At 33.5% G+C, this 19,641-nt stretch overlaps 1 protein-coding gene across 1 annotated transcript in view; it reads left to right on the top strand.

Moving 5' to 3' along the window:
• LOC140446919 (uncharacterized) overlaps positions 1 to 19,641 on the top strand; it is a 444,869-nt gene that overhangs the window by 337,306 nt on the left and 87,922 nt on the right. The window contains exon 9 of the mRNA XM_072539513.1: positions 17,629 to 17,801. Within this exon, the coding sequence (XP_072395614.1) occupies positions 17,629 to 17,801 (173 nt within the window). The remainder of the gene's footprint in view (positions 1 to 17,628; positions 17,802 to 19,641) is intronic.

The raw sequence follows: 19,641 nt of genomic DNA, 5'->3' as shown, positions 1-19,641 counted from the left end.
CAAGCCGACCCTGTTGACCTTAACATTATACAAAGCTATGACCTATAACCTTGGACAAGGCTGAAAATGAAGTAAAACAATTGTACAGAGAGTTTAAGGAGTTAATGAAACTGATCAATAAGAACCAGACACGTATAATCATGGGAAATTTCAATGCGAAGGTAGGGCGAGGACGTGTTGAAGATGTCGTGGGTGACTTTGGCTTAGAAGATCGAAACGAGAGAGGTGATATGCTAATCCAGTTCTGTCAAGAAGACAAATTAGTCATTGCGAATACCTGGTACAAACTGCCACCTCGGAGACTCGGATACCTGGCAACCTCCCGGAGTAGTCAAGCCTTGACGTGGTAAGGGCGCACTGCCACGTTGGACGTATAGGACGTCCCAACTCGTGGGATTCAGATGAAACCAATGAAACAAAATCAGAAACAAAACTGAAAACAAGACGAAACGCAACGAAACAAAGAAAAAGAGAAAGGTAACTATAGTATAAACACAGAAGATAAACAAAAGATTAGGGAAGAAGAGCTGCTGGATAGCTTTGAAGGAAAAATTAGGGAAGAGGAGGAAAGAAAGGATTTCGAATTGGAGCTTTTGGAGCGACAAAACAACAAGACGAAGGTAAATAGATCCACACGCATCGTAAGACAGTCGACGATGGTAGGAGAAGACCTTTTGGAAATTATCGGGAGAGAAGAGGAGGAACAAGACTCCAACGGGGAAAGGAAAACAGAGGACGAAGAGACCATATATACGAGTTTACTAGTCTAAGTCTTATTAGGTAAAGAGGACAGATACGAAGACAAAGAAAGAAAAAAGAGGAAGAGGGATAGTTCTGAGATTAAAATACAACAAAAACGGAAAGAAAAGAGGACAGTATGAAATATAAAGGGGAAACCACAAAAGAAGGAATAGATAGGAAGCTCACAGAGCTGCTAAGTATCCTAGAAACAAAGGGAGACATAGCAGCAAAATTAAGAAACTAGTAGGGGAAATCAAGTCCCTTAACAACAAGACCAGAGACTTAAACAAAACTGAGGAGATTAAATGCGAACAATGCAAAACAAAATAGAGCTTTCACCTTTTTTACTAAAAAAATTTCTTTAAATATATGTTTTGCTCGCTTTTTACTAAATTATACCCCTTTATCCTTCCTACAAACGCAGACTACCAAATACATTTTATACATCGTTAAATTCGTAAATTTATTCCAAATCGGATAATCGAGTTTCTTTTTTCTTCGTTTTCCATTTATCGCCACATCAGAATAAAGAACAAACATAACATTATCATCCTAATCAAGTTGGAGATTCAGGTAGAAAATTTTGAATAAAATCGTCGTAAAATTAAATTTGGAGTTTGAATCGAATATCTCCTTAAATATGACAGCACCGAATAAAATATGAATAATTAAAATTAAAACAGGAAAAGTCGCTTCGAGGGTAGGAGGCTTCAAAAGAAAGAGATGGTCTTGCAATTTGTGAAAGATAATTAATATTCTTTGTTCAAGGATTCGAAGTGTTTTTAAGACTGGTTCTCTTACTTCATTAAGGCGTGGCTAAATTTACTTAACAAGAAATTTAGAGACAGCAAAATAAGTCGAAGAATATACAGAAAAATGTGAGGTGTTATCGATTACTTTGATTTTTTATGTTTTGTAAAATGTAGATAGCGGTATAGTGCTAAGAATATCTTACCCACTATGTAAAGAAAACAACAACTGTTTATACAGTGACATACAACTGCTGGTCACTATCAAACCAGTCCAAACTTGTGTAACTAGAAATATGGACAGATAACATAAAGTGGACATCATAGGAATTAGCTAAGTCAGATGAAAAGATTAAGAGCTATTACAATTAACCTCTGAGAAGTCTTGCTACTGAGTATATAACAAACAGTATTTCGCTTGTTTTGTTCGTTATTAAAAAACAAGAAATGGAAGAATAGTTGAAATATCAATTATCTTGCACCGAATAGCTAGCTTAACCTTGCAACTGTCAAGAAATACAATGTACAAATCATTGACGTGTACGTCTCATCAACTTATAGCCCCCCATAAAATTATTAGACATTCCGAGATACAGCAAACTGATCACCGCTATCCTTTAGAGACCCGTAAATTCATCAACGCAGATAGGTACACTCATCACCAGCATTTTTGCTACACGGAGCTGGTTTCTAAAGCGGAAGATTGCCTGTTACCTGTTACACTTCTTGTTTACGTGGTAATCTATTAAATTCAGAAATTATTTTAAGCAAATTGCTTTAAAATTTGACGGATATATTTATGTGTATTGGGTATCTCACGGTGTGGCCTATTAGACGTATTAGAGATAATCGATGATCAATTCACTATTCATGTTGAAAAAACAAGGGCAAATAAAAAGAAATTTTTCTTTTCGCATAGTTTTAGGTAGCTATCAATAGAATTTGGTGAAATTCATGAAATACCAGCTAATGCAATGCATTTGCATTTAATACAGCGGGACCTGGATTATTTTTTAAATTATCAAACTTTAGCGATTTTTAAGTATTTTATGGTCACGGGGTACAGGTAGGTCAGTGATCAGTTTGCAAATCTCTCCAGGTCTATTTTAAAATCCCTGGTTTTATTACGGCGATAATTTTGTACTATCTACGAGTGCATTTATGTTAACTGTTTACGTGTACCCCAAATCATACGTTGAAGACTGATTCGTCTATTATATTGTAGTCGCCAATCATGTACGAAATATTCACAAAGATCAATAATAACCGATTAACAAACCCGTTAGGTAGAAAGGTTCAGAACTAGTTCTGCAAATCAGTCACTCCATTAATAATGGAGAGATTGCATTAACCGATTTTCTATATATAAAAGACGCATTTATTAATGCACTACCAAGTTCTCTTTATGATTTATCACTATTAAAAGGGATATCCGCTATCGTATGCAACTGAATCAAAGCAATTCTAAAAAATAGGCTGATTCTAACAGACGTGCAAGGAAAGGAGATGTTTAGGGAGGAGTGCTTTCTCTGCTCCTATGGTCAATCCCGTTGGATGACTTGATCTCGCTCCTTTACGCAAAGGTGGTAGAACTGCTGGCATATACCGATGATCTAGTAATTATAGTAAGAGAAAAAATATGGCAATGCTCTATCCAGCACACTCAAAAGAACAAGAAATATTTCTACTAGGTGGTGCGACAGGGAAAAACTCTCTGTCAATCCTAGTAAAACACTAGTCAGTTTCACAGGGAGACGGAACCTACGTAGCATTTGGATGCCCAATCTGTATGGAGAAATTATCAAAGAGGCGAATAAGGTCAAATATCTAGTGAGTAATATTAGATAAGCGGCTTACATGGAATGCCCATTTGGTAAGAATATTCATTGAATAGAAACAGACATACTAACATATATAGAACAAAAAAGATTAAAGTGGTATGGACATGTAAGAAGAACTAGCGACAGCAGATGGATAAAGAGAATAACCGAATGGAGCCCCATAGGAAGGAGGAAAAGAGGACGACCCCGAAAATCCTGGAGGAACGAAGTAGACGACGCCATGAGTAAGAGAGGCCTAAACGATGGAGAATGGAACAACAGAGAGAGATGGAAACGGTTGAGCGAGGGAAGGCAGTGAATACTGTAGAATCCCTAAATATATATATATATATATATATATATATATATATATATATATATATATTCATTGAAGCAAAGCTTTCCCATTGAACATGTCGAAGGGTATGTGAGAAAACATGGAATATGATACCCAAACAGATGTACTGCCAAATACTACCAAAGAGAAGCTGAATAAGCTCCAACGACTAGCATGCTTAGTAATAACAGGAGCGATGTCGACTACCTCAACCGCCTCCATGGAGATCATCCTTGACTTTCATGAGGCCGTCAGACCTCTATTTAATATATGGATGGAGAAGTAGGCGAATTTAGAAGCATATAGAAGGCGGATAAGATGCCAGGATTTACAAGAAATGCGAAGAAAATGTCGGTGAAATGCAATTTGGATTCCGCAATTCCATGGGTACACGTGAAGCACTTTTCACCTTACAAGTCCTACTTCAGAAATGCCGCGATGTCAGTTGTGATGGACGCCGCCTTACAAAGAGTCGGATTGGATGACAAGGACATTCGGATCATCATGAATTTATACTGAAACCAGCGTGCTCAAGTCAGGGTCGAAGACAAACTGACCGACCAAGTGAAGATCATGCGAGAAGTAAGGCAAGGCTGTGTGCTCTCGAAGACTCTTTTCAATATATACTCTGAGTGAACGGTGAATATATCAATAATATCCGCTACGCCGATGACACTGTGTTACTAGCAACCAGCCTAAATGATCTACAAGCCTTACTAGACCGAGTGAGAACTGTGAGCGTAACATACGGACTAGACCTTAATATTAAGAAAACTAAATTTATGGTTGTCAGCCGTGCAAATTTAGATCCCGGGGAACTAATGGCAGGTAGCGAAGAGATCCAGAGAGTCGACAGATTCACTTACCTCGGAACTACCCTTTACTCACAACGGGACTACGCTCAAGACATTAGATCCAGAATTGAAATGGCACGGTCTACATTTATCAAGTTGAGATCCTTGCTGTGCTGCAGGGATCTCAGTTTGGAAACCAAGATGCGGATAGTGAGGTGCTACATTCTTTCAGTGTTACTATATGGAGTTAAAGCCTGAACACTGATGCAAGCTACTGAAAAAACGGACTGAAGCCTTCGAGATGTGGATCTACAGGAGGATACTAAAAATATCGTATGTGGTCCATGTCACCAACGTTGGGTTCCTACAGTGCATGACAAAAAAAGAAGTGCTTAATTTAGTGAAACAACGTAAGCTTGAGTACCTCTGCCAAGTGATGCGAAACGAAGAAAAATATCGAATTCTTCAACTCGTTATGCAGGGTAAAGTATTTAGCAGGAGAGGACCGGGACGCCGTCGTATCTCGTAGTTGAAAAACCTCCGACAATGGTTTGGGATGACCTCCACGGAGCTGTTTCGCGGAGCAGTCAACAAAACCATGATAGCCTTGATGATCGCCAACATCCGCACCGGATAAGGCACTGAAGAAGAAAGAAGAAGCTTGACAATGCTATATCTATATAACATTGTACGCAAGAGAAGTTAGAAATTAAGCAGACATGCATACCGTTAAAACATTATTCACAATTTTGCCACAGCTGTTCCGTTGAACTGTTGAACTACCACTAAATTATTTACTTCACGCCTTCGAATTATTTCACATCGTTGATCGAGAACTTCTGACAGATCGTTCGTATTTTTACATTCGAATTATATCATATTCGAAATTATACAAGTACTTACGTTGTTTAATATTTGTTCGTATGTACAAGATATGTCATATTCCCATATCTCGATTTAAATCTTATATTTTGAAAGGAATTTCTACTTCTCTTAGATAAACGTAAATCAACTCCAAAATAATATTTTGTTACTTATTAATTAATTTTAATTATTTAAAAATCGCACAAAATATGTATAGTGTTATAAAACCTCCCAAAACAAAATTATTTGCAAATCGTACCATCCAAGTTTTTCGTTAACATTTTAAAAACAATCAACCGTACCAGGACTTGCGTCGAACGTAAAATAAAAAAGAATGTTTTATGTGTCGATTGTTTTAGAATTTTAAATTTTCTCTTTAATTGTTCCAAAAATGTGCCGGTGTTTTTCCTGTAACTGCCTATTTTTCAGCGGTTCCTCCGGGGCTCATTCAAACTTTTAATTTTATTTTTCGATGACGCTTTGTGTAAATAGAATTAAAAAAACCTTTTATTTGACTGTGTCCTGACAAAAGTTCCGGTTCGCCAATTAATTGAAATTAAAAAGTACTGTATATATAATGTTTCCAAAAAAATTGACTGTGCTCAATTTGGAAATTTGTAATAGCACAATTTTTATGGCAGAATATTACAACGGTTTTATACATAACTGTTTAAAGCAGAAAAAATTATAAATATCTAAAAATTATATTATTTATTTATTTATAAAGGTCAACAGGCCTTAAAGGCCTAGGGCTAAAATGCAATTATTATAATACTTATATATTACAAAACTTTAATCAAGTGGGGTGGTTTCTTGTTAAATCATGATCCTTGTCTACTAAATTGACTTACTACTCTACTCCAGTCACCCCTTTTTTTTCAATTATCAACTCCCTTTTTTCTCAGATCTTCCTGTACGCCCTCAAACCATATTTGTCTGGGTCGTCCTTTGTGCCCATCCATCTCACTCTCTGTGCTTTTATGAAGCAACTGATGCATGGTTCGTTATACAGTTCCTCTTAGTGTTCATGTAACCCAACCCTTCATCGTGTTTTTTCCTCCATATATAGCTCTGAGCATTTTTCTTTCCAATCTTTTCAATTTCTGCGTATTTGCTTTTTTCATTGTCTATACTTCACCACAACGTTTTATATATCCTTAACGTTATTTTTCTCGATACATATTTGGATTTCATCAGTGGTCTGAGGCTTCCCATCTTTTTTATTTCCCTTTGCCAATCTGGCATTTAGTTGCCATTTAGTAAGTGTTATTTATTTAAGATTTTTTAATTCGTTTAACTCTAGTAGATATCATTTTTTAAATTTTTTTGATAGTAACAGCTCTTAAGAACCATCCCTAAATCACCACCGACTCTGAGCAGCGCGACCTCGTACATTTTGTTTACCTCAAACATTGTCCATCGTTTTTGGCGTTACCAGTGATCGGCATTCTGGACGTTCTATTCGGTATATCGAAGAAATTATTGTCGTTTCGCGAAGTACAATATCTGATTCGTTACAAAAATTTCCAGAAACTGGTTCTTACTTAAGAAAACCTGGACAGGGAAGACCAAGCTGCTACAGATTTGACTGGGACTCTGAGAGATGTTCATGTTACTGTAGTTTCACCTGATACTGTATGTAGAAGATTAAGTAAATTTATTATCTTACAGGCTTGCTACAGGTTCTTTATTGGACGCATCTCAGCGAACACAATGCTTGGAATTATGTCATACTCATGTAGATTGAGATATGAACGATAAAAGAAACGTTATTTTTACAGACAAGTCTTGTTTTATGAGATACTCACCTGATGATCGTCAGAGTGTAGAGAAGGTGTGGAGAATGCTATGCCCAATGTTGCTTCTCTCCTAGAGTACACTTGAGTAGTAGAGGTATAATGGTTTAGGGTGGCATTTCTTTGCACATACAAATCTTATTATGTTAGGGTTGGCCTTAATGCTAATTGGTACATTAGGGAATATTTGGAAGAACATGTGGTACCCTATAGGTATTTTGTAGGTGAAAATTTTCTCTTAATGCAATAGCAATACAATACTTTACAAATGTTGGCATTCGGGTACCATCCTGGTCTCCTAGAAGTCCGGGCCTTAACTGCATAGATTATTTGTGGGACAATTTAGTTAAAGTAGCTAGAACATGCGCTAGTAAACAAATGGGGACAAATACCACAAAATAAGATTGCTGCTTTGATACAGTCTGTGCCAGAAAGGATGAGAGCTGTTATTCGAGCTGGAGGAAAACTCGATTTGAATATCCATATTTTAGAATTATTGTATGTTTATTATTTGAAAAATATCTTATTCTGAAGTAAAAAAAAGTATATTTTTATTCCTTGTTAAATTATTCAATACGTTAGAACTTGTTTTTTATTTTATGGTTGTGGTATTGAAATAATCCAGTCTTTCCCATATTTTTAACACTTCAGATGGAATTGAATCTACACCAAGAGGAGCATACAATTTATGTAACCAAAGTATGCAGAAAAGTAACACACATTAACAGACATTTGAATTATCATTCAAATCACAAAATAAATAGTAAATAGGGGTTCATCAAATAGAGAAGTTATCTTAGTGAAAAAAGATTAGTTTCATAAAATAGACAAAATGTAACAACACAACAATAAAAAACCCAAGCCACAGATTGGAAAGAACTGGTGAAAGATCGGTCTTAAATCGGTTTGCAGATTAATTCAGAGAGCGTGCACAATTTGTAAATACGAAATGCAGCTTAACGTTTCTGACATAAAGCATGCTGTAGCGTGGTGATCTATCTCCATATCTGTACTGCAATTAAAGGAAGTATACGATTGTATGCGGATAATACAAGTGTATTTTGGATGTGATATAGAAGTCTGATATTGCAAGTAACTTAACTGTAATAAAGGTCTGCTTAATGATTAGTCTGCTTAATGAGTATTAATTAACATTAAGCACTTAATTATATCCTCTTATCGAACAATGACAAATGCGTCAGATTGGTTTGTCCTTAGATGGGCAAAGTCTCTCGAAAGCAAAATGTATCTTTACATTGACAACAAATTCTCATGGGAAAACCACATTAACTATAAATTTATTATGCGAAAAAAATATTCGTACCAGAACCATATCTCTTAACAGTTCATCTCAACTCGTTGTTAATGGCGTAAAATTGGTAAGAAATTTATTCTTCATTATCGTCTGATCGAATGGTAATTTATTACGGTTAGTTTTAGTTAATAACTGTTAGATACAGTGCTTTGACAATTAGTCGTTTTTCTCTTGCGTGACAAAATGGAGTGAGGCTTGTTGCATTTCTTAATTGGTCGTTTATTTCAGGAATCGCTGAACAACAAAACCTATATAAAGATTTTAAAATTAAATATAAGAATCATTAAATAATTTAATGATAAACTGATTTTGTTAGAATATACCTGAAGGCTGGAAGTATATAAAGATCAAGTGCCATTTTCAAAGTTTTAGAGAAATTGAGTTTTTGATGTAGTAGGTACCTACTTATTTTTTTTCTACCTTAAAACATTTATAAGGTCAACTAGTTGACCTGTCGTATAACCCGTACAACCCGTTGTACCGTCTTAGAATTAATTAATGTTCTATTAAATTATTAGTAGAATTGTAATAACTTTCTTATATTAAGATCAAAGTCCAATAAAAGTTATAAGAAGAACTAATTCACATGGCAACAAATTAACCATTTATTGAATAGGTTACACTAGTGTCGATTATTTTCATTGAATGATCTTGATGTACTATATTTTTCGTTGTGTTGCCAGGCGCGAGAATAAACAAACTGGATGGTTTTCCTACACTACATACTAGGTTTAATTGACCATGAGAGGAACAATTATTTTCTATATTTGGTCCACAAACATTCAAACATTGGGGTTGTAATTTTTTTATCGTCATGGCGAATACAAGACCAATCAGATATTAAATTCGTTTAAATTCGTCGCGCATATTATATTACCTATGAGATTTAAAATGCAAATTTAAATAAAATTTAAAATTTATGAGATTAACGAAACCATGAACTCTACCAACTATTCAAAGAAGCACCGATCTCAGAATTCGTTAAACTTCAGAGACTTAGATGGGCTAGTCATGTAGTGAAAATGGAGACCGGAAGATTGCCAAAAAGAGTCCTAGATAGTAAAATTTAGGGCGAAAGACCAAAAGGAAGTCCACGGAAAAGGTGGAAGGATGAAGTGGCAGCAGACGCGCAAAATTTGCTAGACGTGAGAACCTGTAAGGCATTCAGCAAGGTTGAAGGCATAGTTTGGAGGAGGCTAAGGCTTGATTTAGGCTGTAGCGCCATTGAAGAGAAAGAGAGAGAGAGAAAGAGAGAGAAAGAGAGAGAGAGATTTAAAATAATAATGACGATCGAGCCAATCTTTAGTTGTAAATTATGCGAAGATATATGAAGGAATACAGTGGACGATTTAATTTTGAGTAATTTCGTTTGAATCAGGCTAAAGTTATCTATGTCCTTGTTCTTTGATGCTAAAATTGTTCGTTTACTCAACCAATTGTGACTTTTCTGGTTAAGAATGATTTTTGGGAACACTTTATTGATGAGCTCTTCCTTCATAGAGACTAAATATCAAAAAATCAGTGGATTTAGGTAAACAAAAAGATATGCAATTTAAAGAGTTTACCATTTAAACAAAAACCATATGTGCTGTTATCTGTTAACAATTTTTAAAACTGTATCATGGTTTAACTAAAATAAATAAATACTTTAATACTAACTCTCTCTCTCTCTATATATATATATATATATATATATATATATATATATATATATATATATATATATATATATATATATACAAACAACACAGTTTATTAGGGTTGCAGTCAGAAAATTGGCCGGGATGTTAATGAAACACTCTTATGACTTTGTGTCTAGCTTTCGAAATGGTTTTATTCCTTTTTCAAGACATTGTAATAAGGAAAAAAAATATAAATATTTATAAAATATCACAAATCTTCAGTGCTCTGAAGTCTCTGAAGAACTTACTAGTCGTTGAGATTATTTATAAAAGCATAGACACTCAACATTATTAACACACATATAAAATATAAAATAGTGGACACAATACATTTTAAAATTCTTTAAAATTTAGGTACAGATAGTAAAAATTTAGTTTGTCATCTTTTACTGGTGTGTTTTAACTCTGACACATAGAGAACAAAAAGAAAAAATCCTATGATTAAAAAGTAATTAGGTGTACTTAATATTATATTTCTTTTTAAGAAATACTAAAAAAATATATAATGAATTGTATTTTAAACGGCCCAACACCGAAAGGTACAAATGGGTCTACTGATTACGTAAAGTAAAGTTAAGAAATACTAGAGGCCCATCTTAGGTGATTTTAATTTTTAAACGTGTCTTAATGGTATGCAATGTTATGCATATAAGTGTAATTTGTGTGGGTACAGGTAGATATTAATTTTATTTTGGATGTTTTTCCAGTAAGTAACAATAAATGTTGCTCAGTTTATCTATGTCTGACTTTTTATTGATGCAAGATGTACTAGATTTTATGGAACACATTTCCAAGAAAACACGTTTTGAATGGTTTTTTTCTTTTGTCAAAATACAGGAATCCTCGAAATTAAATTCATGTTTCAATTCAATGCACATGCATTTATTTTTCTGGTTTTTATATCGCTACGATGTGAGATCACCCTACTGTGAAAATTAAGAGATGATTCTCCTATATATATTTTGTTACACTTATTACACGGTATAGAATAAACAACATTCGATGACTCCTGTATTGTGAAAGGATCTTTTGTTTTTGTGTATAACTTCGATACCGTTTTCACATTTTTGGTTGTAATTTTTAAACCACTAACATTTTTGAAGATGTTCATTAGCTTCGGTGTCAAAACTGGAATGTAGGGTAGGCAACCATAAGTTATTTTAGATTAACAGCCCTATAGGATAGGAGTTCTCTTGTAATATAGATCTCAGCTTTTTTAATCCCTTGTCTCTGAACTCGATGTGTGACAAGTTGATAACCCTAGTTTTCAGGGCCAAAACCAATTTTGTTTTCATCTTAGATGGATGTTGAGAATGAAAGTTTATAAAACGGTTACTAAAACAAGGTTTACGATACCACTCCGTCCTTAGCATGCCCTCATTGCCACGATGGATTAGCATGTCTAAAAAAGGAATCATATTATCAGCCTCTCTCTCAACCGTAAACTTTAGGTGTTCACATTGGGCGTTAAAGGTGTTTAACATATCAGTTACTTTGTTTTCAGGGACCGATAAAATCAAATCATCAACATATCGTTTAATAAAAGGTATGTGAAAAGGTATCTTTTCTTTACACGTTGTTATAAGTTCATCCAAAACAAAGTTACATAGTATGGGGGATATTTTGCTGCCCATTGGAGTGCCAAAGATTTGTTTAAAGAAATTACTATCTATATTATTACTATATTATTACTAGAAATTAAAATCTTAATAAAGAGTGTTTCATTAACATCCCGGCCAATTTTCTGACTGCAACCCTAATAAACTGTGTTGTTTGTTTATATTGACAGTCACTAATATCCAGTAATTCTTATAATTATATTATATTCTTATAATATATATATATCTCTTCTAATATATATATATATATATATATTTATATATATATATATATATTTATATATATATATATATTTATATATATATATTTATATATATATATATATATATATATATATATATATATATATATTTAGTTTATATAATTAACTACTTTATTTAAGCTTTTTTTTTGTTTATTAAAAACTCAGATTAACGTATAATAAATTGGACATCATAAACATGTTTTGACTTGTACATATGTGTGCGCAGTCTTTCTCTTGGTAACAGCCTAAATACTTTCGGTAACGTAATTAAGACTTACTGAACGTATGTATGCCTTTGTTATAAATTTTTCTTTGAAGGCCTCCTCAATGTATTACTTTCACTGTTAGTACGACGATTTGAACGCTATAAGATATGAGGCTGTTAATCCTGCCTAGTGTGAAATGAGATGATTTTCAACATTTTTTATATTCTGGCATTCTGGCAAGGATGAGTTCCTCGTATAGTTTTAAAAAGTGACACAATAGCGAAGTAGGTATGTAGCCACTGGTATTTTCTGGGACTTTCTTTAGTAATTATATTAATAATTTTATAATTTAGCAGGATTTATAGCACGTATTACAACTGCGGTGTTATAGAGTTTCAAGATCCATTTTTTGGCTCCTTGGCTTAGGTGTTTTATTTGTTCACTGCATATATCATCCACACCTACAGTTTCGAGTTTTTTAGCCTGTTCATACCTTCTTGGAGTTCTTTTAGTGTAAATTAAGATATAATTAATAGATCATTTGCCTCCTGATTCAGCCTCCTTTTAGTTTTTGGGTTTTTATATCGGTTCTCAGTTCTCCCATTTGCAAGGAGTTGAAAAAGTTGGTTTGCTGCAACCTTGCAAGGTGGTTTATATTCTTTAAGATCACCGCTAAATTTTTTAAGAAGGTTCCGTACTATTTTCTATCGATATTCTCTTTCTAACTTGACTTAACTGTTGGAGTAAAGGTACCACAGTCAACCGTTTCTTGTCTAAATGTGTCAGCTATCTAGAGGGTTTAGTATGTTCTCATTAGTTCTTTGGACTCGCTGTAGATGCTGTGAATATATTGTTATCTACATCCCCTAGGGATAACTTTTCTATACACATTTTTTATATAAATTCTACAATTTTTTGTAGTTTTCTGATTTTGGTTCAAAACGTAACAGCTCAAAATCTAGCATGTCTGCATACTTTTTCCAGTTTGCCCTTTTTAAGTTAAATCTCCTTCTAAATGGGATAGCCTGTGGTCTGGCAATTGGAAAGATGTTTATACCAATTGGTCTATGCTGTTTTTGGTTTTGGTCTATGCACTCTTATGACTTTGTGTCTAGCTTTCGAAATGGTTTTATTCCTTTTTCAAGACATTGTAATAAGGAAAAAAAATATAAATATTTATAAAATATCACAAATCTTCAGTGCTCTGAAGTCTCTGAAGAACTTACTAGTCGTTGAGATTATTTATAAAAGCATAGACACTCAACATTATTAACACACATATAAAATATAAAATAGTGGACACAATACATTTTAAAATTCTTTAAAATTTAGGTACAGATAGTAAAAATTTAGTTTGTCATCTTTTACTGGTGTGTTTTAACTCTGACACATAGAGAACAAAAAGAAAAAATCCTATGATTAAAAAGTAATTAGGTGTACTTAATATTATATTTCTTTTTAAGAAATACTAAAAAAATATATAATGAATTGTATTTTAAACGGCCCAACACCGAAAGGTACAAATGGGTCTACTGATTACGTAAAGTAAAGTTAAGAAATACTAGAGGCCCATCTTAGGTGATTTTAATTTTTAAACGTGTCTTAATGGTATGCAATGTTATGCATATAAGTGTAATTTGTGTGGGTACAGGTAGATATTAATTTTATTTTGGATGTTTTTCCAGTAAGTAACAATAAATGTTGCTCAGTTTATCTTTGTCTGACTTTTTATTGATGCAAGATGTACTAGATTTTATGGAACACATTTCCAAGAAAACACGTTTTGAATGGTTTTTTTCTTTTGTCAAAATACAGGAATCCTCGAAATTAAATTCATGTTTCAATTCAATGCACATGCATTTATTTTTCTGGTTTTTATATCGCTACGATGTGAGATCACCCTACTGTGAAAATTAAGAGATGATTCTCCTATATATATTTTGTTACACTTATTACACGGTATAGAATAAACAACATTCGATGACTCCTGTATTGTGAAAGGATCTTTTGTTTTTGTGTATAACTTCGATACCGTTTTCACATTTTTGGTTGTAATTTTTAAACCACTAACATTTTTGAAGATGTTCATTAGCTTCGGTGTCAAAACTGGAATGTAGGGTAGGCAACCATAAGTTATTTTAGATGGTATCACTGATGTGTTCTGTGTCAATGTCAATTGTCGGACCTCATTGTTATGAAAATTTTGGTTGTCAGAAAAATGCGAAGGAAAAGGAGAACCGAAAATGAGTTTATTTAACAGCCCTATAGGATAGGAGTCCTCTTGTAATATAGATCTCAGCTTTTTTAATCCCTTGTCTCTGAACTCGATGTGTGACAAGTTGATAACCCTAGTTTTCAGGGCCAAAACCAAATTTGTTTTCATCTTAGATGGATGTTGAGAATGAAAGTTTATAAAACGGTTACTAAAACAAGGTTTACGATAGCACTCCGTCCTTAGCATGCCCTCATTGCCACGATGGATTAGCATGTCTAAAAAAGGAATCATATTATCAGCCTCTCTCTCAACCGTAAACTTTAGGTGTTCACATTGGGCGTTAAAGGTGTTTAACATATCAGTTACTTTGTTTTCAGGGACCGATAAAATCAAATCATCAACATATCGTTTAATAAAAGGTATGTGAAAAGGTATCTTTTCTTTACACGTTGTTATAAGTTCATCCAAAACAAAGTTACATAGTATGGGGGATATTTTGCTGCCCATTGGAGTGCCAAAGATTTGTTTAAAGAAATTACTATCTATATTATTACTATATTATTACTAGAAATTAAAATCTTAATAAAGAGTGTTTCATTAACATCTCGGCCAATTTTCTGACTGCAACCCTAATAAACTGTGTTGTTTGTTTATATTGACAGTCACTAATATCCAGTAATTCTTATAATTATATTATATTCTTATAATATATATATATCTCTTCTAATATATATATATATATATATATATATATATATATTTATATATATATATATATATTTATATATATATATATATATATTTATATATATATATTTATATATATATATATATATATATATATATATTTAGTTTATATAATTAACTACTTTATTTAAGCTTTTTTTTTGTTTATTAAAAACTCAGATTAACGTATAATAAATTGGACATCATAAACATGTTTTGACTTGTACATATGTGTGCGCAGTCTTTCTCTTGGTAACAGCCTAAATACTTTCGGTAACGTAATTAAGACTTACTGAACGTATGTATGCCTTTGTTATAAATTTTTCTTTGAAGGCCTCCTCAATGTATTACTTTCACTGTTAGTACGACGATTTGAACGCTATAAGATATGAGGCTGTTAATCCTGCCTAGTGTGAAATGAGATGATTTTCAACATTTTTTATATTCTGGCATTCTGGCAAGGATGAGTTCCTCGTATAGTTTTAAAAAGTGACACAATAGCGAAGTAGGTATGTAGCCACTGGTATTTTCTGGGACTTTCTTTAGTAATTATATTAATAATTTTATAATTTAGCAGGATTTATAGCACGTATTACAACTGCGGTGTTATAGAGTTTCAAGATCCATTTTTTGGCTCCTTGGCTTAGGTGTTTTATTTGTTCACTGCATATATCATCCACACCTACAGTTTCGAGTTTTTTAGCCTGTTCATACCTTCTTGGAGTTCTTTTAGTGTAAATTAAGATATAATTAATAGATCATTTGCCTCCTGATTCAGCCTCCTTTTAGTTTTTGGGTTTTTATATCGGTTCTCAGTTCTCCCATTTGCAAGGAGTTGAAAAAGTTGGTTTGCTGCAACCTTGCAAGGTGGTTTATATTCTTTAAGATCACCGCTAAATTTTTTAAGAAGGTTCCGTACTATTTTCTATCGATATTCTCTTTCTAACTTGACTTAACTGTTGGAGTAAAGGTACCACAGTCAACCGTTTCTTGTCTAAATGTGTCAGCTATCTAGAGGGTTTAGTATGTTCTCATTAGTTCTTTGGACTCGCTGTAGATGCTGTGAATATATTGTTATCTACATCCCCTAGGGATAACTTTTCTATACACATTTTTTATATAAATTCTACAATTTTTTGTAGTTTTCTGATTTTGGTTCAAAACGTAACAGCTCAAAATCTAGCATGTCTGCATACTTTTTCCAGTTTGCCCTTTTTAAGTTAAATCTCCTTCTAAATGGGATAGCCTGTGGTCTGGCAATTGGAAAGATGTTTATACCAATTGGTCTATGCTGTTTTTGGTATGGAGCCATATACTACTTTGGTACATCTATCTTCAAGGTTAGTACCTGATACACAGATACCTGGGTTATATCTTTTTTCCAAACTCTGCTTTGAAAAGATGATGAAGTTTAGGTTCATAGATAACCTTGGATCATGCTAAAGTTTAGGACCACTTGTTTCAGCCTATGCTTCTACTGCGTAACCTCAAAGTAAACTGTGATTGTATCCAGCATAAGCTAATTAGCTTGTGATTGAAAGTTATGTGGGATTGAAAGTAAAAAAGGCTCGTTTTGGGGGTTTATATACAGAAGTTACAGTGAATTTTTGATGAGACTATGGTTTGGGTTCTCACAAATACAGCGCTTCCATGCTTGTTATGTGGTATCTCCGCAATCAGTTTTATACCTTAGATATTCGGTCTCTCTGCAGTTAGGTCTCTGTGGGTATCCTTGATGCACAATACCTCACATTTTGTGTTCTTGCAGAATTCTTTGTGGCTTAATATTGACCATCTGATTTGTTTTGGTCATTATTCACTATTATTTATTATCACATTAATTTGTGTCTACTATACTACATTAATTTAAATTCATTGAAGGTTTTTTTTGCCTATATTTTGCTCGGTTATTTGGAAGTAGGTTTTATTCACGAAACTTGAGATATTTTATGGTAATTTTTTTCCGCTATTTATGACATTATATGCCGCTTTATTGAAATCAGAAAAGTCATTATCGCTAGCTAATATGTTTACTTTAAATGGATGGGTTACTTTAATATTTTCTATCATAGATTTTAAGTCTTGTGAAATATTAAATTTACTAATTCTTTTCTGTGTATCAATAACGGCAAAATCGCGGTCACAGTTCAGGAACGAGACTAAGAACTTATGGTTTATTTCTGCATACATTCAATGCAAGATAAACGTATTCAAAAAATAGCAATATTTTATTTTTATTTTGTCCACAGCAATTGTTATTCCATGCTGTGAGTTTGTCTGCCGTTTCCATATCTGTGAGGGTTCGAAAAACACAGGATATAATTTCGTTCCCACCTCGGCCTGATATACATTCGTGCAATAGATTCATTATACTAGTTACTAGTATTGTTAAGGAAATGAGCATAAGGATTAAAGGTTGAAAGAGCTAAGGTCGTACTAGAGCCATCCAGATATTTTAACATTTTCTTGATTTGTTTTTAAGATTAATTTTGACTAATAACTGGTTTTGTTTGTTATAGGGCATTTAATCAGAGAACACTCGGCACAACGAGAGAAGACAAGTGGCGGTCCTAGTACTACAGTAGCTGAAACTGTCGCTGACGCCAACGATCTATTAAAACTAGTTCGACGCCTTTCGTACTCCTATATTGGCCAAAGAAAAGCGCCCAACGATGGCGAAGATGCCTACCAGGTAAGCTAAAGTTTATGTTTATCGTTTATTTTTCTTCTAATCATGATCATTGTTCTGCAAATTGATAAAAGAAATACGGGATTGGTGTTATCTCCATTGTCTTGGTGCTATGCAATAAAATACAAAACATATTAGTGGTTTTATGAATTTATTTAATATTCTATAATGTTTTTTATTCCCTCCTTTTTGTTTTCCTTGTCTATTTTCAATTTTTGCTAGTCTGTAGTAAATGGCTCATGTTCTTTTTTATTTTCTTCTTCTTGTAGTTCCTTCAATCACAGCTATCCGTACCTTATTGGCGGCTGCTCTAAAAAGATCTACTGAGCTGCAACTATACCACTCTATTAGGTTTCTTAGCCAGGAAATTCTTCGTCTTCCTATGGATCTTTTACCCTTGATTTTACCTTGCATTATGAGCCTTAATATCTCATATTTTGCACCTCTGGTAATGTGGCCTAAATATTCCAGCTTTCTTGTTTTAATGTGCTTTATGACCTCGCAATCCTTTTGAAGCCTTCTTGACACTTCTGTGTTTGTAACTCGTTCGGTCCATGGTATTTTCAAAATCCTTCTATAGCACCACATCTCAAATGATTCCAACTTCTTTATATTATCCACTTTTAGTGTCCAACTCTCCATTTCATACAACAAAGTCGAGAACACGTAGCATCTTAAGGCTCTTATCCTCAAATCCAGAGGAAGGTCTCAATTGACAAACATTGTTTTCATTTTTATAAATACTTGTCTTGCAATTTCAATGTGTGTCCTTATTTCTTTACCTTGGTCATTGTTTTCATTTACCCAGGTTCCCAGATATTTGTAGTTATTCACTCTTTCTACTTGTTTTCCCTCGATATCTAGCCTTCTTACTGTATGTTGCTTAGAAATAATCATGAACTTGGTTTTCTTAACTTTCATTTGTAGTCCATATTTGATACTTGATGTAATCTATTTACTAAGCGTTGCAATGCTTCTAGACCGTCTGCAAAAACAGCGGTGTCGTCTGAGAATCTTATGTTGTTTAAGATTTTACCGTTTATTGATATACCCTGTTGTTTCTCTGATATTGCTTCCTTAAAAATAGCTTCTCTGTACAGATTGAATAGCAATGGGGACAGCACACAACCCTGTTTAACACTCTTTTGATTTCTATTGTTTCTGTTTCGACATTTTCGATTCTAACCTTTGCTTTTTGATTCCAGTACAGATTGACAATAACCCGTATATCTCGACTATCCACATTCTTTTCTCTCAACAGTTTTACGAGTTTCTGATGCCGTACTTTATCAAAAGCCTTTTGATAATCTATAAAGCAGACATAGAGTCTGCTCATAGTTCATATCTAGTCGCCTGGTTCATATCTGCGCGAGAACGTTAAAAGCGAACAGAGCCTCTCTCGTTCCTAGTCCTCCTCTGAATCCAAACTGGGTGTCATCTATATCTTCTTTTATTTTTTTGTATTGTCTTCCATATATTATTTTGAGAAATATCTTAAGTGTGTGGCTTATTAAGGAAATTGTTCTGTACTGGGAGCATTCTGTAGCATGTACTGTCTTTTTTTATTTTATGTATATGTATTTCGTTCTTGATATGTTGCTGATGTTTGTACTTTAGTTTATGAGTATATCTTCCTAAATTTTATTAACGTATACAATTGTTGGCTTGTGGTTTTTACTCAGGTTGTTAGTTAAGTTATTTTTTAATTCAATTAACACCCATTTTGCTCATTTCTTTGCTTTTTTACCAGCATCTTGCAAAACATAAAAACTAGTAACTTATTAAATAGGGAATAACACTCATTCTTTACTACTGCTATAAATTTCTAGAAGAATATTTTTTT

This window comes from Diabrotica undecimpunctata, chromosome 1 (assembly GCF_040954645.1).
Source record: "Diabrotica undecimpunctata isolate CICGRU chromosome 1, icDiaUnde3, whole genome shotgun sequence".
Lineage (NCBI taxonomy): Eukaryota > Metazoa > Arthropoda > Insecta > Coleoptera > Chrysomelidae > Diabrotica > Diabrotica undecimpunctata.
The sequence above is the reverse complement of the archived record's forward strand: the minus strand, read 5'-3'. Positions and strand labels throughout refer to the sequence as shown.